At 39.9% G+C, this 24,000-nt stretch overlaps 1 protein-coding gene across 2 annotated transcripts in view; it reads left to right on the top strand.

Moving 5' to 3' along the window:
* LOC123520665 (nephrin-like) overlaps positions 1-24,000 on the top strand; it is a 351,273-nt gene that overhangs the window by 95,310 nt on the left and 231,963 nt on the right. For both annotated transcript variants that reach the window (XM_045283175.1, XM_045283176.1), the window contains exon 2: positions 16,242-16,843. In XM_045283175.1, coding sequence (XP_045139110.1) covers positions 16,681-16,843 — 163 coding nt within the window. In that variant the 5' untranslated portion in view covers positions 16,242-16,680. The remainder of the gene's footprint in view (positions 1-16,241; positions 16,844-24,000) is intronic.

The raw sequence follows: 24,000 nt of genomic DNA on the forward strand, positions 1-24,000 counted from the left end.
CCCTACCAAACCCAAACTCGCTACTAGAAAAATACAGCGCTTTACCCACAATATAAAACCCACTGAGGTCTCATCCTATTACATCTTCAGTGCGCGACCCGGAGAGCTAACGCCGGGAGTATTAAGTTAGTCGCGGCGCAAATACTCGTAAATCCGTGCAACATATTTCCCAGCACGCACGTTACCTTCACGCTTTTCTTCAAAGAGAATGCTCGCTTCCTTTGTTTGGCACGGTCGCTTTGTCCGGGAAGGATGTACGCGGCTTGCAGTAACGCGGCGTCTTGGTGTTACAGCGAAGCGAATAACAGACTTTTCGGTTTTGTTGCTACGTATTACACGACGAGAGAGAGAGAGAGAGAGAGAGAGAGAGAGAGAGAGAGAGAGAGAGAGAGAGAGAGAGAGAGAGAGAGAGAGACGGACCTATAGCTACGGAAACTGATATCTGATGGAAAACCAACGCGAACGAAACGAAGAAATACGGAACACGCGGCGGCCAAACCTTTCCTTCCGTTGTTGGTGCAAGCAGTCAAAGAAATACAAGGACGTTTAGAAAATAGAGGCTATTGTGGACATTCACACACTCACACTCACACACACACACACACACACACACACACACACACACACACACACGTCTATATTTCTTTCCCTCTATTTACTAATGAGACACGACAGAATAGCAGGAACCATGAGTCGCCATTATTTGCGCAGGTTTTGACAATATGATGAAATGTACTAATGTGACGTGGAATTAATGGTAATGGCGGCTTAATGAGACTGTTACCTTTTATCCCACCGTGACGCAAGCGATGAAAATGAATGGCAGGCGGCGTCCACACCCCTAGTACCTCCTCCTCCTGCTGGTGGTGGTGGTGGTGGTGGTGCTGAGGCTGCCACGCCCATCCCTGCTCGGAACAACAGGCGAGGAAACATGCCACTATAGACATAACGCATTCTCTTTCTATTTTTCTATCCTTCAGTCACAATCGAGGATGGACACTTCATATATCGCACCTCTCTCTCGGGACTTTACTAGCTTCACATGTGCCTTCAGAGGGTCATGGGTGGTGGAGTGTGTGTTGGGGTGTTGGTGTGGGATGTAAGTCTACTCCATTGCACTCATCTGATCGAAACCGAGTGGCCATCATATTCTGGTAACCTTATCTCTCGAGGTGCAGTAAGGAGTGATAAACAGTGAGGGAGCGGGATACATGTCTATATGGAAGGAAGGATAAAAAGATAGACAAACAAACAGATAGAGAAAACAGACACAGCCATAGATAGATAGTGAAAGAAAGACATAGACGAACAAGAGACACAAAAAGGGAGACAGATAGAACACAAACACACACACACACACACACACACACCTACCCATCCATCCACCCTCCCTCACACACACACCCACACACACACACACACACACACACACACACACACACACACACACACACACACACACACACACACACACACACACTCAAAGAAAGAAAGGTGTGGAAAATACATTGCCTTCATCTTCATTAGCTTCATTTTCTCACTCTAACAACCAAGACGAAAATAGAAAAAAGTCTTCCTTCCTGCAAGGACAAAAATACGCCCCCTCGAAGGAAAAACTTTGAAGTATATAGAAAACATTGAGATGGAATAGAGAAGTAACGAAGAGGGTTGAAATATGAAGTGAAAAGTGATAAGAAAATTAATAGTAGTAGTAGTAGTAGTAGTAGTAGTAGTAGTAGTAGTAGTAGTAGTAGTAATAATAGTAATAGTAACAGCAACAATAGCAGTAAAACAATAGTAAAATAACAATAATACCAAAAGTAACGTAAAGGATTGATATGTAGAGTGGAAAGTGATATGAAAATAAATAACCAGTAGTAGTAGTAGTAGCAGCAGCAGTAGTAGTAGTAGTAGCAGTAGTAGAAGTAGTAGTAGTAACAGCAACAGCAGCAGTAATAACAAGTGAAAAAAAACAATAATAAAGAAATATGAAGTGAAAAATGGTAAGAAAATAAATAACCAGTAGTATTAGTAGTACTAGTAGTAGTAATAGTATTAGTAGTAGTAGTAGTAGTGATAGCAACAGTAGCAGTAATAACAATAGCAATAAAATAGTAACAGCAACAATACAAATACCAGCATTAGTAATAACAACACCAGTATCATCAGCACCCAACACAATTCAATACAATCACCATTCACTCACCGTACACACACACACACACACACACACACACACACACACACACACACACACACACACACGAACTATGAGCATGTACGAAGCCAATTACCCTCATTATTATCACTGCTCTCATTACCAAGTACCCTCTCATCATCGTTATCTTTATTATTACCATTACTACTAACACAATTAACACCAGCCTCTCAGCCTCAACCTCTCCACACCTACGCTGTTCTCTGTTTCTGGCAGCGATAATTTGTATTGCAACAGTGAGACTCAAAAACAGTAATCTGAGTCTCCCTCCACTACAATAATCACTGCCCGCCAGACCGTGATGGCAGCAAGAAAGCGAGAGAGAGAGAGAGAGAGAGAGAGAGAGAGAGAGAGAGAGAGAGAGAGAGAGAGAGAGAGAGAGAGAGAGAGAGAGAGAGAGAGAGAGAGAGTGCGTGTCAAATCAACGTCCGATTACATTCACACGCCATTTGTAAGGGAGAAGAAAAGACAAGAGATAGCATGCACCCGTCTCTCTCTCTCTCTCTCTCTCTCTCTCTCTCTCTCTCTCTCTCTCTCTCTCTCTCTTACCTGTATGTACCCTTCCTATTTCTTTCTCGCTCTCTCCTACCTACCAAGCATGTTTTCCTTTCCTCCACCTCTCTTTCTACCTTTCCCCTCTTCCTCTCCAAACATCCCCTTCCTTCCATTTCCTTCCTTCCTTCCTCCCCGTTCACCCTTCCTCCTCTTCTCTCCCTACTATTCCTCCACCTTTATCCTCTTCCCTTCACCCTCTCTTCTTTTTCTTCCTTCCTGTTACTCTCCAATCCTCCAGCTTTTCTTCTCACTTTTTTTTCTTAAACCTTATTCCGTCAGTTTTTCCTTCCTTGTCTCCTTTCTCTCTCGTCATCTCTGTTTCTCTTACCCACTTCGTTCCTCCTCCCCTCCCCCACACCTCCCACACAAGGCAGTATCAAACACTGCATGTGACATAACCAAAATACGTGAAAAAGCTGCCTGGCGCGGCTCTCAATCTGATTTTTTTCTATTTGTTTATCTCTTCAGCTCAACAACATGAAAGGCTGACGTGTACAAATTGGTTATGAATCGAGTGGTTATCTTTACTCTTCTATTTTTTTTTTTTTGGGGGGGTGTATCGTTATCACTTGCTATTTCATTCACTGTCAATATCTTTCTTTTTCTTCTTTTATTTCTAGTTCTTGTTTTTTTTATTCCTCCATGTGCGTTGTTTTTTTTCATGATTTTCTTTTTGTTTCAACTTGATTTCCTTGATGTAGTCTTTTCAATTTCTTTCTTCTTTCTTCTTGTTTCCTTTTTGTTCTTGTTTTTCGTCACAAATTTCTTTTTCTTTTCATTTCCTTCTTTTGCTCGTCTTTCCTCGTGATTTTCTTCGGTCTTACCTTAATTTCTTTGTTACAGTATCTTGTTTTTGCTTTCTCTTAATCTTTATCTTTCCTTGCTTTACTAGTAGAAATTTAGCTAGTGTGTATGTACATCAGGTCATCAACATTGCGAAGAGAAATCGGATACAAAAAAAATCTCACAAATGGAATCAGGCACCGAGTGGGTCAAAAGAATTTAATCCTCACTGGAATCATCTAAGAGGGTAAAGTTCACACAGAATCAACACCACAAAGTTGAACAAAATCTGCAAAACTGACAACTGGAACATTCGCTTAGGTATTACTGAAAATTTCTTTGGCAGTCCTGATTGTAAAAGTAGATGAGGAGTCAGTGGCGTGGCTCCTTTACTTACTCCTACGTCAGGTCACCCTAAGTCTAAATTAAATGAAATCCGACAGCAGATTGGAATGAGTCTATAATATGAGTAAATAAAAATGTCTAACTAAATAGATACTAGATAGAATACATAGTTAGAGACTCAGAATCACAAAATTTCAATAGACGTCAGGACAAATACACATTTCATCATGTGCGCAATTTTGATAGAAAAACACTAAATTATGATATCTATAGAAACACTTCTCAGCGCCTCAACATTAAATCTGAATGAGAGGTCAGTAATGTAAATTTTTAACAACGTAAGTGGGATGAAGACCTGACGTCATTTCACTATTTCAGAGGTAATGCATCAGTCACAAAGGTCTTATAGCGTTCTGTATTCTATTATGAAACAAATGCTTTATGGAAGAAGACCTTTCGCTAGATTGCCGTTGTTACTATCTACATTTTAATGCTCATTATCTTCAGAGTAGTAGTAGTAGTAGTAGTAGTAGTAGTAGTAGTAGTAGTAGTAGTAGTAGTAGTAGTAGTAGTAGTAGTAGCAGTAGTAATAGTACTGTAGTTGTAGTTCTGTAGTAGTAGTAGTAACAGAGTAACGGTAGGAGTAGTAGTAATAGCAGTAGTTCAAACATTAGAAACAACAAAAGGCATCAAAGGCAACAAAACACAAAACATGTACTTGCCTGTAATTGAATCCATGACGTGACAAACACCCCGACCTCGGCAAACACTCGTAACTTTATAAATCGTTCACACGGCAATGGAGGTTTGGCGACTTACCCTCTATTTCTGTAAAAAGAGGAAAAAAAATAGTGATAGTATTAATAGACCAAGAGGAGGAGCAGGAGCAGGAGAAGGAATACATAGGAAAAGCAAACTGGGCTTAACGCGAATGTCTGTGTAACTAATGATAATAGCGATAATGAAGAGGAGGAAGAGGAGGAGGAGGAGGAAAAAAATGATGTCGCACTAACAGGTAAAAAAGTTGATGCCACGATGAAGGTAAGATAATAAAAAGACCAGAAAAAAACAATAAGTAAGAAAGAGAAAATGAAAAGCAATGTAGTTTATACCATCGACAACTTTTACCCTTTGATAGATACATGGCACTTCTTTCCTTATTTACTAATCACTCTAAGACATCTTTTACTTGCTCTCCAACCTTATTAGTATGTAGAAATTTCAAAATCTATTCTCTTTTTTTACCCCTTCTTGTTGTAGATGCATGTAAAATTTCATGCACTACTTTTGTTGTTGTTAATTGTTTTGTATCGCAGTGAAAGGGTTAAAAATTACATTTGAATAATATTTCCCATTGTGCTTCATGTTTGCTGATATGAAATTACCCTGACCACGCAAGGTTTATAAAAGTTGTGTGTGTAATCAAATTCAAATCATTATGCTATATAAATATGGCCGTGTACCGCGTATTGTTTTCCGTGACGCAAATGTAATGAAACTGTGTCAAAGGTATGAGTTTTTCCCTTACGTGATTGTTAAAATAAGGACACTCATGAATGTCAATCACGATTTTTTATAAACGAGAGAGAGAGAGAGAGAGAGAGAGAGAGAGAGAGAGAGAGAGAGAGAGAGAGAGAGAGAGAGAGAGAGAGAGAGAGAGAGAGAGAGAGAGAGAGAGAGAGAGAGAGAGAGAGAGAGAGAGAGAGAGAGAGAGAGAGAGAGAGAGAGAGAGAGATAGGAATGTGAATACAGCACAGGATATTCCCCTTCTGCCTTTTGTACATTCAGGTGCCGACAAAAGTTGAGGCATTTCCAAAGTGCGGTTATGATGCAAAGGCAGAAAAAAACGTCACCATTATCACCACCACCATCACACTACCACCACCACCACCAACAACACTTCCAGTCTACTGTCACCCTCACGTCCCAGCGCTGATGACTCTAGCTAACCCTCCCTGTCTTTCTCCTGCGGGGGCGATCTGTCTCCCACCGCAGCGACGCAGGGTGTCTGGCGGCTGTTGGGAGTCGTGGCGGTCGTGCATACTAAGGCAGTGTGTTCCAGAAGAGAATTATGACGAGGGTACATGTGTGATGCGCACTTCCATGGTGATTTTCTGTAGGCTTGTTGTTGCTGTTTATGTTGTTGCTTTGAGTTTTTTCCATATTGATGTAACTGCTACTACTAATGTTTCTTTGTTAGTGCTGCTGTTATTACTACTGCTGTTGTTACTGTTGCTGATACTGCTACTACTACTACTACTACTACTACTACTACTACTACTACTACTACTACTACTACTACTGCTACTACTAATCCGCTCCAACGTGACAAATAATACCACGTTCTGTAATAAAAAAAAAGTAATAACAATAATTCTCTTACTACAGATCTTAAGGCGCGTTATGTCACTGTTTTCTTTCATAATAACCCCATAAATCAACAATTCGAACTCTGGGAAACGTGCAACCTAAAAATTACATAAAATAAAAGCAAGCCAGACAGTGGGAAGGTAAAAGTAAAAAAAAAAAGGAAGAAAAAAGAAGCGTGATCTTGTATAATTTCCGGAGTAATAAAAGGGAAAGGTATAATTTCTATTTGAACAGAATCAGACGGACTGGAGTAGGAGGCAGAAGATGTTGTGTGAGAGTCGCCAGCTGTTTGGTTCTCGTGACGCCCAAGGGTGATGGGAAGTTTTATGCTGGGAAAGGCCGAGACGGAAGGATGAAAGTTACGAGTAGAAGGGGAGGTAGAAGTGGATGGAGAAGGAAAGAGAAGTTATGAGAGTGAGAAGAAAATAGACGTTAAGGAAGAGGGAAGCAATGGAATAGATAGATAGAAAGTGAGACATATGGATTGATGTGCAAATGTTTCTATGAAAAGTGGAGGGATAAATTTGTACACACACACACACACACACACACACACACACACACACACACACACACACACACACACACACACACACACACATACAGAAAGAACATCAGGGGTGACCAAAACTTTTATGTCAACACTACACTACATGCATCTACACACACCAAGACACACACACACACACACACACACACACACACACACACACACACACACACACACAGACAAAGTTTCAAGTTTACACACAGACAAAGTTTCAAGTTTACACTCTCTCTCTCTCTCTCTCTCTCTCTCTCTCTCTCTCTCTCTCTCTCTCTCTCTCTCTGATCTTTGGTATGTGAAAACGAGAGAGAGAGAGAGAGAGAGAGAGAGAGAGAGAGAGAGAGAGAGAGAGAGAGAGAGAGAGAGAGAGAGAGAGAGAGAGAGAGAGAGAGAGAGAGAGAGAGAGAGAGAGAGAGAGAGAGAGAGAGAGAGAGAGAGAGAGCCATTACCGAAACAAGAACATGAAATCCAATCTGTCAGCAATAAATCGCAAAATTTGTCCTGCATGACAGGGTTCATATGTGCTGGAAAATTAAAAATAAATACAATAGAGAGGGGAAAAAGAAAGAGAAACGTCAAAAAGCAACGATACACACAGAGAACAAATAGAAAATAGTTTAAAAAAGACCTATCGCAGGAAATACACCCAGGCATCAGAGGGACACGGCTAAAGTTAATGATATACAAAGATACTAAATCAAGTAAGCGAAAAGGAAATGGTATCGAATTTTCAAACTAACGAGATGGAAGAGAAGGTAAGCAAAGCAGATAGATAATACACATTGAGAGATATATAAGAAAAAAAAAATGAGAGAAAAAACTGAATACACATACGCACACATACACACACAAACACACGTACGCACACACATTTGAGCAGACACAGGAAACTAGAAGAATCGTAAAGAAGAAGAGGAAAAGAATGTAAGATAATAAATATTTGAACGATATATATAAATTGTCAAAAACCCACTGAGAGGAAAGAATGTAAGGCGACAGAGGATGAGAGGAAGAGAGAGAGAGAGAGAGAGAGAGAGAGAGAGAGAGAGAGAGAGAGAGAGAGAGAGAGAGAGAGAGAGAGAGAGAGAGAGAGAGAGAGAGAGAGAGAGACGCAAGGATCCACGAAAGAAAAACCTAGAAAATGAAGGATAAAAGAACACTATACATTAGCATATGAAGTAAATGTAAATTATGCATTTTATTAAGGGAGACGAAGAAAAAATAAAATACAGAAGGGAAAATCTATGTAATAAGAATGTGAATGTAGTGATGATGACGATAATGATGATGATGAAATATTGATATGGAAAGAAGAATAAGAAGGAAAAGAGGAAAATAGTAATAACGCAATTGAAGAATTTATATTACTGTCCAAAAAATAAATTGAATAAACTTATAAAAATGAAGATATTTATGGAAAAAGAGCAACGTAAAAAATATGTGCGAGAAAAATATCTAAATATATCAAATAAAAAAAAAACAAGATAAAAAACGAAGAGATTTATAAATGGAGAGAGAGAGAGAGAGAGAGAGAGAGAGAGAGAGAGAGAGAGAGAGAGAGAGAGAGAGAGAGAGAGAGAGAGAGAGAGAGAGAGAGAGAGAGAGAATATAGGAGACAAGAGGAGAGCTAATAAATGTCAAAAAGAAAGCAACTGCTGCGGGTAACAAAAGAACAGTATTTGTTATGTCTTATTCTCTCTCTCTCTCTCTCTCTCTCTCTCTCTCTCTCTCTCGTTTTTTTGGTAGATACGTTTCTTTCTTGTCTTTTTGTCTCAGAATTATTGGTTTTTTTTTTATTTTCCCTTAAGTTACCAACATATCAACTTTATTACTTTATCTTCTTTTCACTTATTACCCTTATTAGTCTTATTCTCTTCATGCTTATCACACTGACTATGAGCATCCTTTTCACTGCTACTGTTACTCGTATACTCAAAACTAATTTCTTCGTATCACCTGGAGCGCTTCACGTTTTATTTTAATCCCCCACTCTAGTCTTACTCTAACCACCACTTGTGCATTCACCTATTCCCTCTTCACACACACGTTTCTTCCATACACTGACGCACTTTTCATACTTGACTGTTTCCCCAACGACCACCATTGTTTCGACTTGTAGCATTGTGGCCCTTCATACTACGCCTCCATTCTCTCAGGTGGCAGGGCGTGGGGAGGCTGACAGGCAGTAGGTACATTTAAGCAATCTGTGGTGAAGTGGGTCTTTTGAAAGTAGTGGCAGCACACGTCCTCTGCCTTGTCTCTCTGTTACACTTGTTTTGTCCCCACTGACAGCACAGACACACACACACACACACACACACACACACACACACACACACACACACACAAGGGATGAGGAGGGAGAGGTCGGAAAGGAGAAGGAGAAGCAGGAGGAGGACAAGGAGAAGGAGGAAGACGAGAAGGAGGAGGAGGAGGAAAGGATTAGGAGGAGGAGGAGGAGGAGGAGGAGGAGGAGGAGGAGGAGGAGGAGGAGGAGGAGAAGGACGATGAAGAAACTCTGTGGTTGCTGGTGAACATAAGCATGCATCCTTTTAAGCCACCTAGACTTTGCAAGCACCACAGTATCTCTCTCTCTCTCTCTCTCTCTCTCTCTCTCTCTCTCTCTCTCTCTCTCTCTCTCTCTCTCTCTCTCTCTCTCTCTACTCTATCTGCCTCACTTATTTTTACCTTTTCTTTTTTCTCTATGTATTTGTATTTCCACGCCTACGCTTTCTGTTCCCCTTCTGTCTGTAGTTCCCTGTGATAGTCTCTTCTTTTTCTTTATTTTCATCTCCTATTCTCTCTTTCCTCCTCTCTCTCTCATCTCCTCTCTCTCTTAACGCTTCTTGTTCTTCTTTCTTCCTTTCATTCCTTTCATGTGCTTTTAGGTTCCTTTTCGTATTTGTCGTCTTCTGTCTGTCTGTCTGTGTGTGTGTGTGTGTGTGTGTGTGTGTGTGTGTGTGTGTGTGTGTGTGTGTGTGTGTGTGTGTGTGTGTGTGTGTGTGTGTGTGTGTGAGTGTGTGTGTGTGTGTGTGTGTGTGTGTTTTGTCCTTTCGTCTTTTCGTCTCTCTTCTCTCTCTCTCTCTCTCTCTCTCTCTCTCTCTCTCTCTCTCTCTCTCTCTCTCTCTCTCTCTCTCTCTCTCTCTCTCTCTCTCTCTCTCTCTCTCTAACCAAATAAATCGTCAACATGGAAAGTTAAGAGAACTTCACGTCTCCACCCCCTCTCTCTCTCTCTCTCTCTCTCTCTCTCTCTCTCTCTCTCTCTCTCTCTCTCTCTCTCTCTCTCTCTCTCTCTCTCTCTCTCTCTCTCTCTCTCTCTCTCTCTCTCAACCTACGCCGAACGCATTTATTCATAGCAACGCATTGAATTACCATCTATTCTCAAAGGCAACAACAGTACTTTGAATTTGCCACGTTCCTTCTCCCTTCTCTGCACCATCCCTCACTCCCTTGTCCCTTCCTTGCCTTTGCCCTTCTGCAGCACACCTACGCCCAACACCTACACACTGACGGGAACAAATTGAGTAGAGGAGAGATTGTGAGACCGTAGAAGTGAAGGTCATGAAAGTGAAAGGAAGCTAATGAGTAAATGAAATAAACACGAGGATGAATTGTGAGAGAATATGTAAGCAATGATGAAATATATTAAACAGTATTGTCTCTCTCTCTCTCTCTCTCTCTCTCTCTCTCTCTCTCTCTCTCTCTCTCTGTAGCTAAAGGGGAAAAATGAATTCTAATGGCGTTCCGTTTGGATATTAATATGCATGATGGCGTTCCTTATTCCAGCCATGCAAACAGAATGTACTTGTGTGTGTGTGTGTGTGTGTGTGTGTGTGTGTGTGTGTGTGTTCAAAATTTGTGTTATCTTATGTATTTGGTTCGTAATGTGTATATCTCACGCTAATGTCTGTAATAGTACAAGAATTAGTGTATGTTTAGTTTATTATCAAAAAAATAACTAAATACACGTAGTTACACTCAAGTAATAAGTAATAAATATAATTCTTACACCTCTGAATTTCCTGCCTCCTTCCTGCACAATAACATCTACTATTTTCACGCTGTTTTTCCTCCTAATGCAAAAGCCATCTAGTCTACTCACTCTTTCACCCCCTTTTTACTCATGACCTCTACACCTCTCCATCCGTTTAAGTGTTTCCCTTCCTATGACCTGGAACTGCATGAAGAAAAACCAAAGTGGCCTCCAGTTCAGAAGTCTCAGGTTTTTCAACTGTTTCTGTAAGCTGCAGGTTCCGATAAATTCCAATAGAAGCCTTTGTTCGGTATTTCAGTTCCCTTGACTTGCGTCTCCCATGCATAGGAAAAGAAATTACCAATGCTACTGATCTAAAAGGGCGCTATACCTGTTACTACTACTACTAGTTTTTCTGTTGCTGTTTCTGCTGCTGCTATACTACTACTACTACGATGATAGTTGTAAGGGGTAAGTATGATGGCTTGATGTGTGTATTAATTAGCTGTATAAAGGTGGTTAGACATGATGGATGGTAGAGGGGAACAATTCTATGTTATTCACAACAAATAAGTATATGAATAAATAAATGAAAATGAACTATATGAAAAACTACTAATGAATAATATATGCCTTTCACTTTTATATGGCACATCTTTTCTCTACTATAATATATTTTCTCTTCTAATATAGACACCTCTTAAAGATTGTACTGGCTAGAAACTAAAAAAAAAATTCTTCTTATCTCTTTCTTCCTTGTAGACGTCTGTATATAGAGATAACACACATTATTTTAGAGTTCTGAATAGTTGCAAACCATAAGTGAAAGTGTCAAATGAAAAAAAAACTGAGCACAAGAAACAAACGCCTGCTTTTTATCTTTCTTTCTTACTTGTAGATGCAAATAGAGACGAGACACATTGCATTTAGGGTTCTGAATAGATGCAAACCATTAGTGAAAGTGTTAATTGAGGAAAGCTGAACACAAGAAACAAATACCTGCTCTTAACACATCAGCACTTCTTCCATTCTCACAGATTGTTCAGGCAATGTGTAATAGACGAGGTGATTCATATTTCCTATTTAAAAACTGTCGTGATGAAACGTGCTTGTCTGTCGCAGTGATGGAGAGGGGAAGAGTGGAACAATTCTGAACAACAAACTACTACTACTACTAATCTCTCTCTCTCTCTCTCTCTCTCTCTCTCTCTCTCTCTCTCTCTCTCTCTCTCTCTCTCTCTCTCTCTCTCTCTTTCTCTCTACCCCATCAAGCTGTAACTCTCGTATTCTGTTTTTCCTCTAGTTTCTTTTTCTCTCTCTGCAATCTATCTTTCTCCTTTACGTCGTCCACAGACTTCCTTTCTTCCCACTCTACACCGCCGCCACCGCCGTCGCCACCGCCACCACCACCATTGCCACCGCCACCAGTATCGCCTTCACCTGATGCTTCTCAACATCCACGTTCTCTTTGCGAGTGTCATTTCCTGCAAAGATTTTTCTGTCTTTTCTTCCCATTCTCTTATCCTCTTCCTACTCGTCGTCGTCTTCCTGCACCTTCTCCACTTCTTCCTTCTTTTCTTTCTGCTCTTCATCCTCCACCACTTCTTCCTTCTTTTGCCTCTCCTACTTCTTCTTCCCCTCCTTCTCCTCCTTCTCCTTCTCCCCCTCCTCCTCCTCCTCTTCAGCACCAAGCCCTTCAAGCAACAGTGACATTTTGCTCTCGTCTAAAAGTTTAGGTTGAGAAATTTCCATTCCCCTCTCTTTCCACACGTACACGTACACACACACACACACACACACACACACACACACACACACACACACACACACACACACACACACACACACACACACACACACACACACACACACACACACACACACACACACACACACACACACACACACACACACACACACACACACACACACACACACACACACACACACACACACACACACACACACACACACACACACACGAGAGGAGAATAATAAGAAAAGTGCAGAAAATTTTGCAGACAGACGCGATGTATGTGGCAGAGGGAACTTTGATAATAAGGTAAATGAAGGAGAAATGAAGAAGGTGTGAGTTGAGGGCCTGTTGGGTCAAAAAAATGGTACCACGAAGAGGAGGAGAAGAAGGAGCAGGAGGAGGAGGAAGAGGAGAAATAGGAAGAAGAGGAAAAGTATGAGGAAGAGGAGGAGATTTAGATTTAGATTTATACATTTTATTTAGTCAAATATCATACATCAGACCAGAAGTCACAATAGAATATTAAGGCTAAGTCTTTTGAGAGCAATCTCTCTTAAACGCCCATTAATTTGTTCATTTTTAAGCGTCCTAATTGGAGGAGGAGGAGGAAGAGGAGAGGAGGGTAGCGGGTAGGTACTAAAATACAGTGGAAGAGAATTAGGAATATTAAACCAAGGTATTAACAGAAAACAGCCGGCTTACTTAAAGATGATCACCTGCTTTAGTGCCGCATTAAATTTAAGACAATTCTCACTGAAGGATAGAATAGTGAGAAGACAGTTCCCTCATCTGCAGCTCTTCTCTTTATTAATTCATCAGCACATTATCAGTTTCATTGCATTATTCATTAGCACTGTGGCAGATTATATACATGTTCACTAGAGGATAGGACAGTGGAGAGATAATTCAGTCCCACTTCTCCTTTAAATTCCTGAAGCACCATTGCCTTCTATTCGAGATACCAGTAGAGTATGTGAAGTCAACCTTGATATATTTTTTTTGTGTGTTTCATCTCTATTTTGTGTTTATTAATGCTCTTTGGTCATTCGTCCACTGCACTCATATTTTCTTTTACTTCATTTCAACAACCTGTCATTCAAGTCAACGCTGATTTATCTATTTTTTTTGTGTTACATTGTATTTTGTTTATGGTAATGATCTTCGGTTATTCGTCCACTGCGCTCATACTTTCATCCACTTTATGTCAACAACCTGTGATTCCATAAAGCTTGCAAATATATGGCTAGTAATAGTGAGTTAGTTAAGCAAGAGAGAGAGAGAGAGAGATAAGAGGAAACTGTAACATATAAAAAAATAAAGATATCAGGAAAAAAAATACAACGAAATATAGGAATTAAAAATAACAACGATTCTAATTCTGTTGTTAATGAAAGTGTCTGGGTATCCTGCATTAATTCTAAAATAAAGAAGGGTAAAGGAAAGCAGAAGACTGATAGAGATGAATAGATTGATAGATAGATAGATAGATAGATAGAGAGAGAGAGATAGACAGATAGACAGATAGACTGACAGACAGACAGACAGACAGATACAGATAGATAGATAGATAGATAGATAGATATATAGAGATAGATAGATAGATAGAGAGAGAGAGAGAGAGAGAGAGAGAGAGAGAGAGAGAGAGAGAGAGAGAGAGAGAGAGAGAGAGAGAGAGAGAGAGAGAGAGAGAGAGAGAGAGAGAGAGAGAGAGAGAGAGAGAGAGAGAGAGAGAGAGAGAGAGAGAGAGAGAGAGAGAGAGCAAAAAAAGTCAATATCATCTTTAAAACGTTGCCGTAATATCATGTCTCTGTACGCGGGGGAGGAAGAGATGAGTTGTGGATCGGTTATCTGTGCGGGAGCTTTGCAGCGTTTCAATGGTATTACCGGCCACAGCATGCGTACGAGTGTGTTCAAAATATTTACAACCAGATTAAAGACAACGTGTAAAGTGTCATTTGAGCTGAACCGTTTACCGACAATCAAATTCCTTTTTTCGGGGCAACGTTTGATCTGTGGTCTGTGAAATAGTGGTATGCGTGGGAGCAGTGCAAGCCTCTGACCATTTTATACCTTTATGAAGTTGCGAATCAGCATTTATTGAGGACACGCTAAGCACATTGAGCGGATAGAGGAACTTCTCGTGTCATTTAACTGGCAAAGTATAAATCTTACTTATACCGCCTTGTATATGATATCTTTTGGTATTTTCATAATATTTACATTATATTCGCACGCATTAATCATGAAAGGAAGTGAAGTGAATAAGGGTAAATGACCTTGCTCAACATTTTTCCAAAGGTTCTGTCATTTAAAGATATTTCACTTACAGTTTTACCAATCTCTTTACGCTGAGCTTACAACTGAATCTCTAAAAGCTTTTCCAGATAAACTTTAGTCAAACAATACTAGTAGTGCAGCTATCTCCCGTGTTTGATATTTCAGTACATGTATATAAGCTGCTATTCATGTAGTGTTTTTGTCTCTTGCTGGAGACAATCACAATCATTTTTGACGTTTTCACTCTTTTCTATTCTGGTGAGTTTGCTTTCAATCTCCATGTTGTCCGCAAAACTCTTTGATATTATACTGGAGGTGTTATTCATTGTTCATGTCATTACCACACGCTCCCCCCCCACCAAGAAAAAAAAAAGAAATAAAATAAAAAACTACACTTTGCTGGCAACTTCAAAATATCCCAATAATAAATGTCTCTTACAAATTATTGCAAAAAAAAAAAAAAAATAAATAAATAAATAAATAAAAATTACATTCACCTCAAACACGAAGGCATATCTACCCCTTTATCAATAAAACCCTCCCATTCATTTCACCCAAGGCTATCCTAACTACGCACGGCTGTCTTGATTAAACAGGACGGCAAATCAAGTATTCATTAAAGATCATAACAATTCGTTCCTTCTTAATCGCACACACTCCCCATAACCCAAGTCGTCTAAATTGCTTGTCAGGATTTTCTTCTTCCTCACATAATCATGAAATTCCTCAGGGTTCTTTTCATTAGAGTCAGCGATATATATTTCAAGGCTCCACTTTCTCTTTCTATGTCTCTCTTTCTCTTATTATTTCTTCGTTTTGCGCAGAAAGACGAGAAATTTAAGGAGAACGGAGAAAGGTAAAAGAGGAGGAGGAGGAGGAGGAGGAGGAGGAGGAGGAGGAGGAGGAGGAGGAGGAGGAGGAGGAGGAGGAGGAGGAGGAGGAGGAGGAGGAGGAGGAGGAAGAGGAGGAGGAGGAGGAGGAGAAGGATAAATATAAAAAAAATGCGAAGTGGAAGAAAAGGAAACAATGAGTACACAAAAAAGAGGAAGAAATAACATCAAAAATATAGATGGATAAATAGAAAGACAGGCAGACAAACAGACAGACAAACAGACAGAGAGACAGACAGACAGACAGACATATAGATAAATAGATAGATAGATAGATAGATAAAGTAATTGATAGATAAACAGACAGATAAAAATTGACAGAATAATAGATACACATAGACAGATACATAGATGAACAGATAAATGTATTAAAAATGAATGAATTCAAAATTATGAAGATAAAGGAAATAAATGAACGTGAAGCGAAGGAGAAGGAGGTGAAGGATGAATCAGGAAATGGGACTGGGTGGTGAATGCATGAATGACTCGTGGAATGAAGACTAATTAGATATTTCACTACCTTTCAGGCGTGCGGTGTGTCAAGGCCGAGAGAGGCACTTTGGTGGGAAGGCGGAATATCTGGGCCACGAGAGGCTCTTCGTGAGATACTGCACTTCTCGCCTTCTCTCGCCTCGCCTCGCCCTTCTCCGCTCCGTGCCTTTCTCTGCAGAGCTGTTACCTGCACCTGCGAGGGGACAAAAGAGAATGTATATAAGTTTAAATTACCTTCCTGAATTACAAGATTCTTCCACTGTCTAGATACATGCTCTGAATCCTCAAGCGTAAAGGAGATATAACAAAAGTGCGTGGCTATAATGAGAGCTTAAGTACGTGTTTGTGCGTGTGCGTGTGCGTGTGTGTTGTTGTGCGCCGGTAAAGGACATGGTATTATCATAGTCCACTCTGAACTGAAGTGACGCAAGGAGTGATTGGCTGAAGACATGAAGCATCAACGTGTTTAAACCGATGAGAGTCAGGAGATCCAGCGTGGCCAAGACGTCAGCAATGGTGCGGTGTTTCTTTGGCATCACAGCGGCGCATCACTCCATGAGGTCCGCTACAACACCCTTGGGAAAGCTCCGTATACCCTTCCTCATCCTGCTCGTCACCCTGCCGCTAATATGCAGAGGTAAGACTATGATGAGTGTCCCTGTCTGTGTGTGTGTTTGTGTGTATGTGTGTGTGTGTGTGTGTGTGTGTGTGTGTGTGTGTGTGTGTGTGTGTGTGTGTGTGTGTGTGTGTGTGTGTGTGTGTGTGTGTGTGTGTGTGTGTGTGTGTGTGTGTGTGTGTGTGTGTGTGTGTTAGGCAAGGTCAAGATCTTAACATTTTGGCTTAATTTAGCGCCACTTCAACCTCCGGAACTGTGAGTCTGCCCTGCCTTGCTTTTTGCCTCAACCTGAATGTCAAAAGGTGAGTGGATTTTGTAAGTGTACGTGTCTAACAAAAGAGAGAGAGAGAGAGAGAGAGAGAGAGAGAGAGAGAGAGAGAGAGAGAGAGAGAGAGAGAGAGAGAGAGAGAGAGAGAGAGAGAGAGAGAGAGAGAGAGAGAGAGAGAGAGAGAGAGAGAGAGAGAGAGAGAGAGAGAGAGAGAGAGAGAGAGAGAGAGAGAGAGAGAGAGAGAGAGAGAGAGAGAGAGAGAGAGAGAGAGAGAGAGAGAGAGAGAGAGAGAGAGAGAGAGAGAGAGAGAGAGAGAGAGAGAGAGAGAGAGAGAGAGAGAGAATGTTCTCCCTACCTTACCGACCAGTGTTGGTACAAGCACTTTTGCTTGTTCTTAGTTTTATTTGTCACGACTCACGACTCTCTCTCTCTCTCTCTCTGTGTGTGTGTGTGTGTGTGTGTGTGTGTGTGTGTGTGTGTGTGTGTGTGTGTGTGTGTGTGTGTGTGTGTGTGTGTGTGTGTGTGTGTGTGTGTGTGTGTGTGTGTGTGTGTGTGTAAACCACTTCTTCTCTTCATAAAAAAAAATCCTCTTCACAGCTTCCTATTTCTTCTCCTGAAAGAAAAATAAAAAACCAACAACTAATAATAACTATACAACTTTCAACATTAAACAGAAACAAGGGAGAAAATCACCGCTGTGATTAGCAAATAGACTGCCTAAAGTTGCATGTCACAGGATGAATGTCAAACTGCGTTAATTGCCTCATTAACTCCACAAGGTCATGCCGGTAGGACGTAACGGGAGAGAATATCAAACACTAGTTCTCGTATTTTTATCAGCCAGTATACGTGTTCTGCATATGAATTACTACTCACATTATCTCTGTCTCAGTTATTTGTAGAGATAGGTAGATAGATAGATAGATAGATAGACAGATAGATTAGATAGATAGATAGATAGATAGATAGAGAGAGAGAGAGAGAGAGAGAGAGAGAGAGAGAGAGAGAGAGAGAGAGAGAGAGAGAGAGAGAGAGAGAGAGAGAGAGAGAGAGAGAGAGAGAGAGAGAGAGAGAGAGAGAGAGAGAAATGCTTTCATTAAGGTGACTGAAATATAAAACAACTTGGAAGACAACACGTTTGGTAATGTACGTGAACCAGAAACTAACCCATCAACTGCCGTGTTGCGAAGAAAGACCATGTGTGTTAACAATTCCACTCTATTTTTTTTAGTTTATTTCTTCATTAAGCCTAAAATATATAAGAAGAAGGGCTAGAAGGTTAGAATGTTTAGAAATATGGCGTTGGCAAGAACCTACGAAAATAGACTATTAATTAAGAAAAGTTAGCCACAGAAAACATGTAATAAAAAAAAAAAAACAACAACAAAAGGAGAAAATAATGAGAGGAATAGAAGATACGCAAAAATAAAAAGGTTGCATCATAAAATAATACGATGAGAACCCTTATTCTCTGCTTCGTGACAACATAACACGAACATGAAGCAATAGTCGTGTATGGAGCAGTTGTCGTTTATGAAATGAAATGGTGGCGATTACATTTTCGTTTTGCGTAACAGTTACATGTTCTGTTTATAATTGTAAGCTGAACTTCGGTGGAATAATTTGGAAAAGTTTTCGTAGCTACAATCATACGTATTCAGGTTGCGTCAGGGTTCGTGGGTCAGTCGGGAGGGGATGAGGGGAACATGGGGCGTGAGAATTAAGGAGGTGAATTACAGAGATGATTGGGATGTAGCGAGAAGCTGGGTGGATGAATGGAGAGAAGAGAAGGAAAGGGAAAAGGGAAGAGGAGGACTAAGAGTGATGACAGGATAAGAGAGTGAAAAGAACACCAGTCGTAAAGGTCTACGGTAATTGAGTTTCACATTTCATTACCTTTTGGAAAGAGGTGAGCGTGACGCGCGTTGCTCCCAGAATTTGTTTTTGTGTTTACTCTCATTGGATACAGAGTGGAACCACACTACTGTCTCTAGGCAACTGGACGGTGGCGGCGACACCGAACACGATGAGTCAATAAAAAGTAGATTGTAATAAAAATAATAAAGAAATGATACCGATAATAACTTCTACAACTACCACTTATACAATTATTAGTGATAATACTTCTACTACTAATAATGCTGCTGCTGCTGCAGCTACTGCTCACCCTGCTATTACTATATATTACCTCCATACGCTAACCCATAGAGATAAAAACCAATGCCACTAATACACCACCAAAACATATTGCACTTCACCACCACCACCACTACCAAAACTACTACGACAACCATCACCACCACCAACACCACCACCACCACCACCACCACCACCAACTCCTGCCAAGTCCCATCACTGTACAGAGTGGAGCGGACGGCCAGGTGGTCACTATAGATCACCCTCCTGCAATGGGCGGCGCCTGGCATCATTCATCACTCAGGAGTCCAGAATTCACGAGTCCATCTCACAGATCGTAAATTTAAAACCGTGTAGCAGCAATTTCTCCAGAGAATGAAACACCAAAATGGAGTTTCAGTTTCTAGACTCTGAGTTTTGTTTATGCTATTTTTTTTTCTCTTATTCTTTGCAGTATTTTGATGTTGTTTGAAAAACTTCAATCTCTCTCTCTCTCTCTCTCTCTCTCTCTCTCTCTCTCTCTCTCTCTCTCTCTCTCTCTCTCTCTCTCTCTCTCTCTCTCTCTCTCTCCCTCTTTCTCTCTGTCAGTCATGATTCTGTTTATCATTACTACTATTACTAGTACTACTGCTACTACTACTACTACTACTACTACTACTACTACTACTACTACTACTACTACTGCCTTCTATGCAAGTGTATTCAATTTCCTCAGTTAATAGATTCCTTAAACACATCTACAGGTAAAAGAACGAAAATACACCAAGTCACCTATTCCTACCCACACACACACACACACACACACACACACACACACACACACACACACACACACACACACACACACACACACACACACACACACCCTTCCCCTGAACATTACATTTGAACCCTTCCACTTTTCCTTTTCATAACTAGCTAGCTCTTTACACTTCCAACATGCATTTTCATTCTCTGCTGTGTGGGCGAGGGAACTGAAAAGGATATCTAAAATGCTAACACAAATATTACACTGCCAGCGCACTAATAAAAGAGCAATACGATGCGTGCCACATTTGGAAACGGTTCATATGTAGTCACTGTCCATGTATCCCACTGTCCTGTCGCCTCCATGACTTTTGATTCGCACATTTCGTAAGAGGATGTCATACAAATTTGTCCTAAAAACGATTAACGAACAATACCTCTCAGTACACTAATTTCGGCATGATATATTACGTTGGTTTAGGTAAGTTGGATGAATCGTATCACAGTGGGAAGAGTTTCAAGTGATAGTGTCATGAAAGGAACTATGTTGATCGAATTAACTTGAACAGATTTGAAATATTAGTTTGTTCTGTCATCACACCAGCCAGGGGAATATCAAGAGAAATGCAAATGACTTAGAAAAGCAATTGGTTACGGATCATCATCTAAAATTGCTTTACATTCACTCACGCACCCTACTGCAATGCTTTCAATTCAATGACTCTTCTAGGGGATCGTCGTGGAGGGAAGTGGCATGCTCGGGCGCAATTTATAGAGAAGCCTTGATTTGGATTCTCATCACGGTACCCAAGTCAACGATGAGAGATATGTAAATTATTAAAAACAGATTCGTTGATAAAAAAAAATCGTTCAAAACCGACTCATTTATTCTAGCATAGTTTCTTTCACGATCTATTGTGTTCCTTCTCATTACTCTAACAGATTGAAAACGAAAACACGAATGCCAAATGTTTTATACAAACATCTCCAGATACTCTTTTCTTCATTATCTCTTTATCTGCTTCATTATCTATAATTTGATTTGTTACAAAACCTTAAAAATTAATGCTTTGAAAATATACAAAAATAAAACATGTATACGACTTAACCCCCAAAATTTTAGACAAACATTTCTTGATACTCTTTTATCTCATTATTTATTCTATTACTTATGAATTAATTTGTTAAAAAACTTAACATTTTGAAGCTTTGAAAGTATTAAAAATCATGTATACGACTTAACTCTAAAACTGTTAACCTGTTCTAAAAAATATGTATCTAAAGTAACATAGAAAACAAACTGCGATTCCTCATTTCCGTTCTCTTATCCCGCTATGCACACTCAAAACATCCATATGACTGAACACAAACATGTCTCTGTACCCTCTCTGCAAATAATTTACCACAAACTCGTCAGTACACGGTCTAAAAATGTACCCAAACCCCTCGCTGGCTCTATTTACCCCAACACACAGGCAGAGATACTATCATCAAACGGCTTGCGACCGGTGTTTGTTGGAAAGAGCAGCGGGTTTGTCAGGGATGCAGCAAACACAAGATACGCACAAACAACCACAAAAAAAAAAAAAAAATACGGCTTGTGTTAATCCATCCGTCGTATTCATTTAAGCTGCAAGTCATCAGTTTAATTCATTAGTAGTTATCAGTTAGTATACAAGTTAGGTATACATATACTTCACTTGTAATTGTTATAGAGAGGTGTTGAAGAGAGCCTTAAGAGAAGAGGGAAAGAAATGAACGAGGTGATTGAGAAAAAAAAAAAATATGAAGACAGAGAGGATTGAGGAATATTGTCCGGATGTAAACGAGATGAAGGCTAAGCTTACCTGGTGAGAAGATAAGAAGATCAAGTTAATGAGGTAAGGCAAGGACGTTATCATCCGTTAAAGTAGACAAAAAACCCACTTTATTTCATTACTCCGTGATAAAAAAAAAAAAAAAAGATACGCAGACTTTCCACTAACAAAAAAAAAAAAAAAAAAAAAGAAGAAAGAAAAACAAACTGAATTGCATTTGTAACTATTTTTGCCAATACGGCGAGTTAATCATGGAGTCCTAAAAATAGTGGTAACAATATGAACTTGAAAAAATAACATTGTATAACATGATTTTTACCTCCCTGTCGTCGCACAAATTGCAACAACATTTCCCTACACATCTGGCCTGACGTCCATACATGCATGAATACTCGCCCAAAGCTTGCCTCGACTATTTCCTAATGAACCACCAGACTATAAAATACTTTCATACACACCAAAGGAGCTCACCCTGGCAAAATATATGAATTACAAAATGTGAGAAAAGAAATAAAGAAAAGGTTAAAATAAGAAAGATAAAAGACAAAAAAAACAGAAAATGACAGAAAAAAAACAATATTAGATAACAAAAAAAGTATAAGAAAGAAAGACAAATACTTCCGATGATAAAAAAAAAATACTGAATAAACTAAATAAAATAAACAGATAAAAAAAGAGAAAGAATGATAAAGAAAAAAAGAAAGTGAAAGAAATAAAAACAATATCAGAGTAAACCAAAAAGACAAAAAGATAGACAAACACTTACAATGGCAAAAATAAATCAACAAAATAAAATAAATACAAGATAAACAGAAGTGCACCGTAATCGAACACTAAGCAGCAGAATGAAGCATGAAAGGCAGAGAACGTTGAACCAATACCTAAACAGTCCAACAAAGGAGCATTACTTCCATAGACACCATCAAATGAATGACAACAATACACACGAGAATTAAAGAACCCAGATACGTTACTGAACACCAAACAAAGTGAGAGAGAGAGAGAGAGAGAGAGAGAGAGAGAGAGAGAGAGAGAGAGAGAGAGAGAGAGAGAGAGAGAGAGAGAGAGAGAGAGAGAGAGAGAGAGAGAGAGAGAGAGAGAGAGAGAGAGAGAGAGAGAGAGAGAGAGAGAGAGAGAGAGAGAGAGAGAGAGAGAGAGAGAGAGAGAGAGAGAGAGAGAGAGAGAGAGAGAGAGAGAGAGAGAGAGAGAGAGTCAGCCTATTTTCCTGAGTAGACCATAACGCGAACAGGGAGAGTAGAACAGAAAAATGGAAAAGGGAGGAACGCTTGCGGGGGGAGAGAAAGGGAGAGATAATCATTTAGCTCTCTCTCTCTCTCTCTCTCTCTCTCTGGTACCTCTATTATTCAAACTCCTCCAGCGATCATAAAATAGTGTCCTAAGAGTGCAAAGTTGTGGCAATGGCGTCGCAAAGCTTAATAATAATATGATTCCTGGATAAGAAGTTGTTGGAGTCTCCTTGGAGCTTCACCTCATCCCATTGTGTGTGAATTATTTTCTCGTGGCATCGCGTAAACTTTTGACCTTTTCTTTCTTTCTTCGCATCCCATCTCGGTGTCAGGAGGCGAGGCGAGGTGAGGTGAGGTGAGGTGAGGTGAAGTAAAGTAAAGTGAAGGTCGCGCGTCCCGCCTCACTTCGTCTCGCTTGGTCTTGTTATATACACCTACTCAGGCAGGCAGTCATGCACACACACATGTACACACGTAAACACACACACACACACACACACACACACGCGCGCGTCAAATGTAGAAAAAATTTTTGTATTTCTGCAACTAAAAACTTGTCGCCTTTTATTACAATTACTACATCATTCTTAATAACTTCAACCACCATTTTTCTTTCTACCAACACTACCAAAACCACAATTACCACCACTAAAATTGTTGTTACTTTAAATTTTAGTAAGAAAAGTATTTATTTTATCAAATCATCTTTCTACGTGTCTCTCATTGAAGTATCTATTTGCCTGGTTTTATAATCTAACTACCCATCTACCAACCTCTCTCTATGTATGTTACGACTATCTGTCTATCAAACAACTTTTCAACCAGCCAAAACTTCTGTCTCTCTCTCCCATAAAGATTGCACAATATGGGAGACCACAACATAACCATTAATTAGAAATACCCACTTAGATATCAGTAAGCCACATTCTTACATCTTTCTCCTCAACTTTGCCACTTTCTCTC

This window comes from Portunus trituberculatus, chromosome 47 (genome assembly GCF_017591435.1).
Source record: "Portunus trituberculatus isolate SZX2019 chromosome 47, ASM1759143v1, whole genome shotgun sequence".
In the NCBI taxonomy this organism is placed as follows: Eukaryota; Metazoa; Arthropoda; class Malacostraca; order Decapoda; family Portunidae; genus Portunus; species Portunus trituberculatus.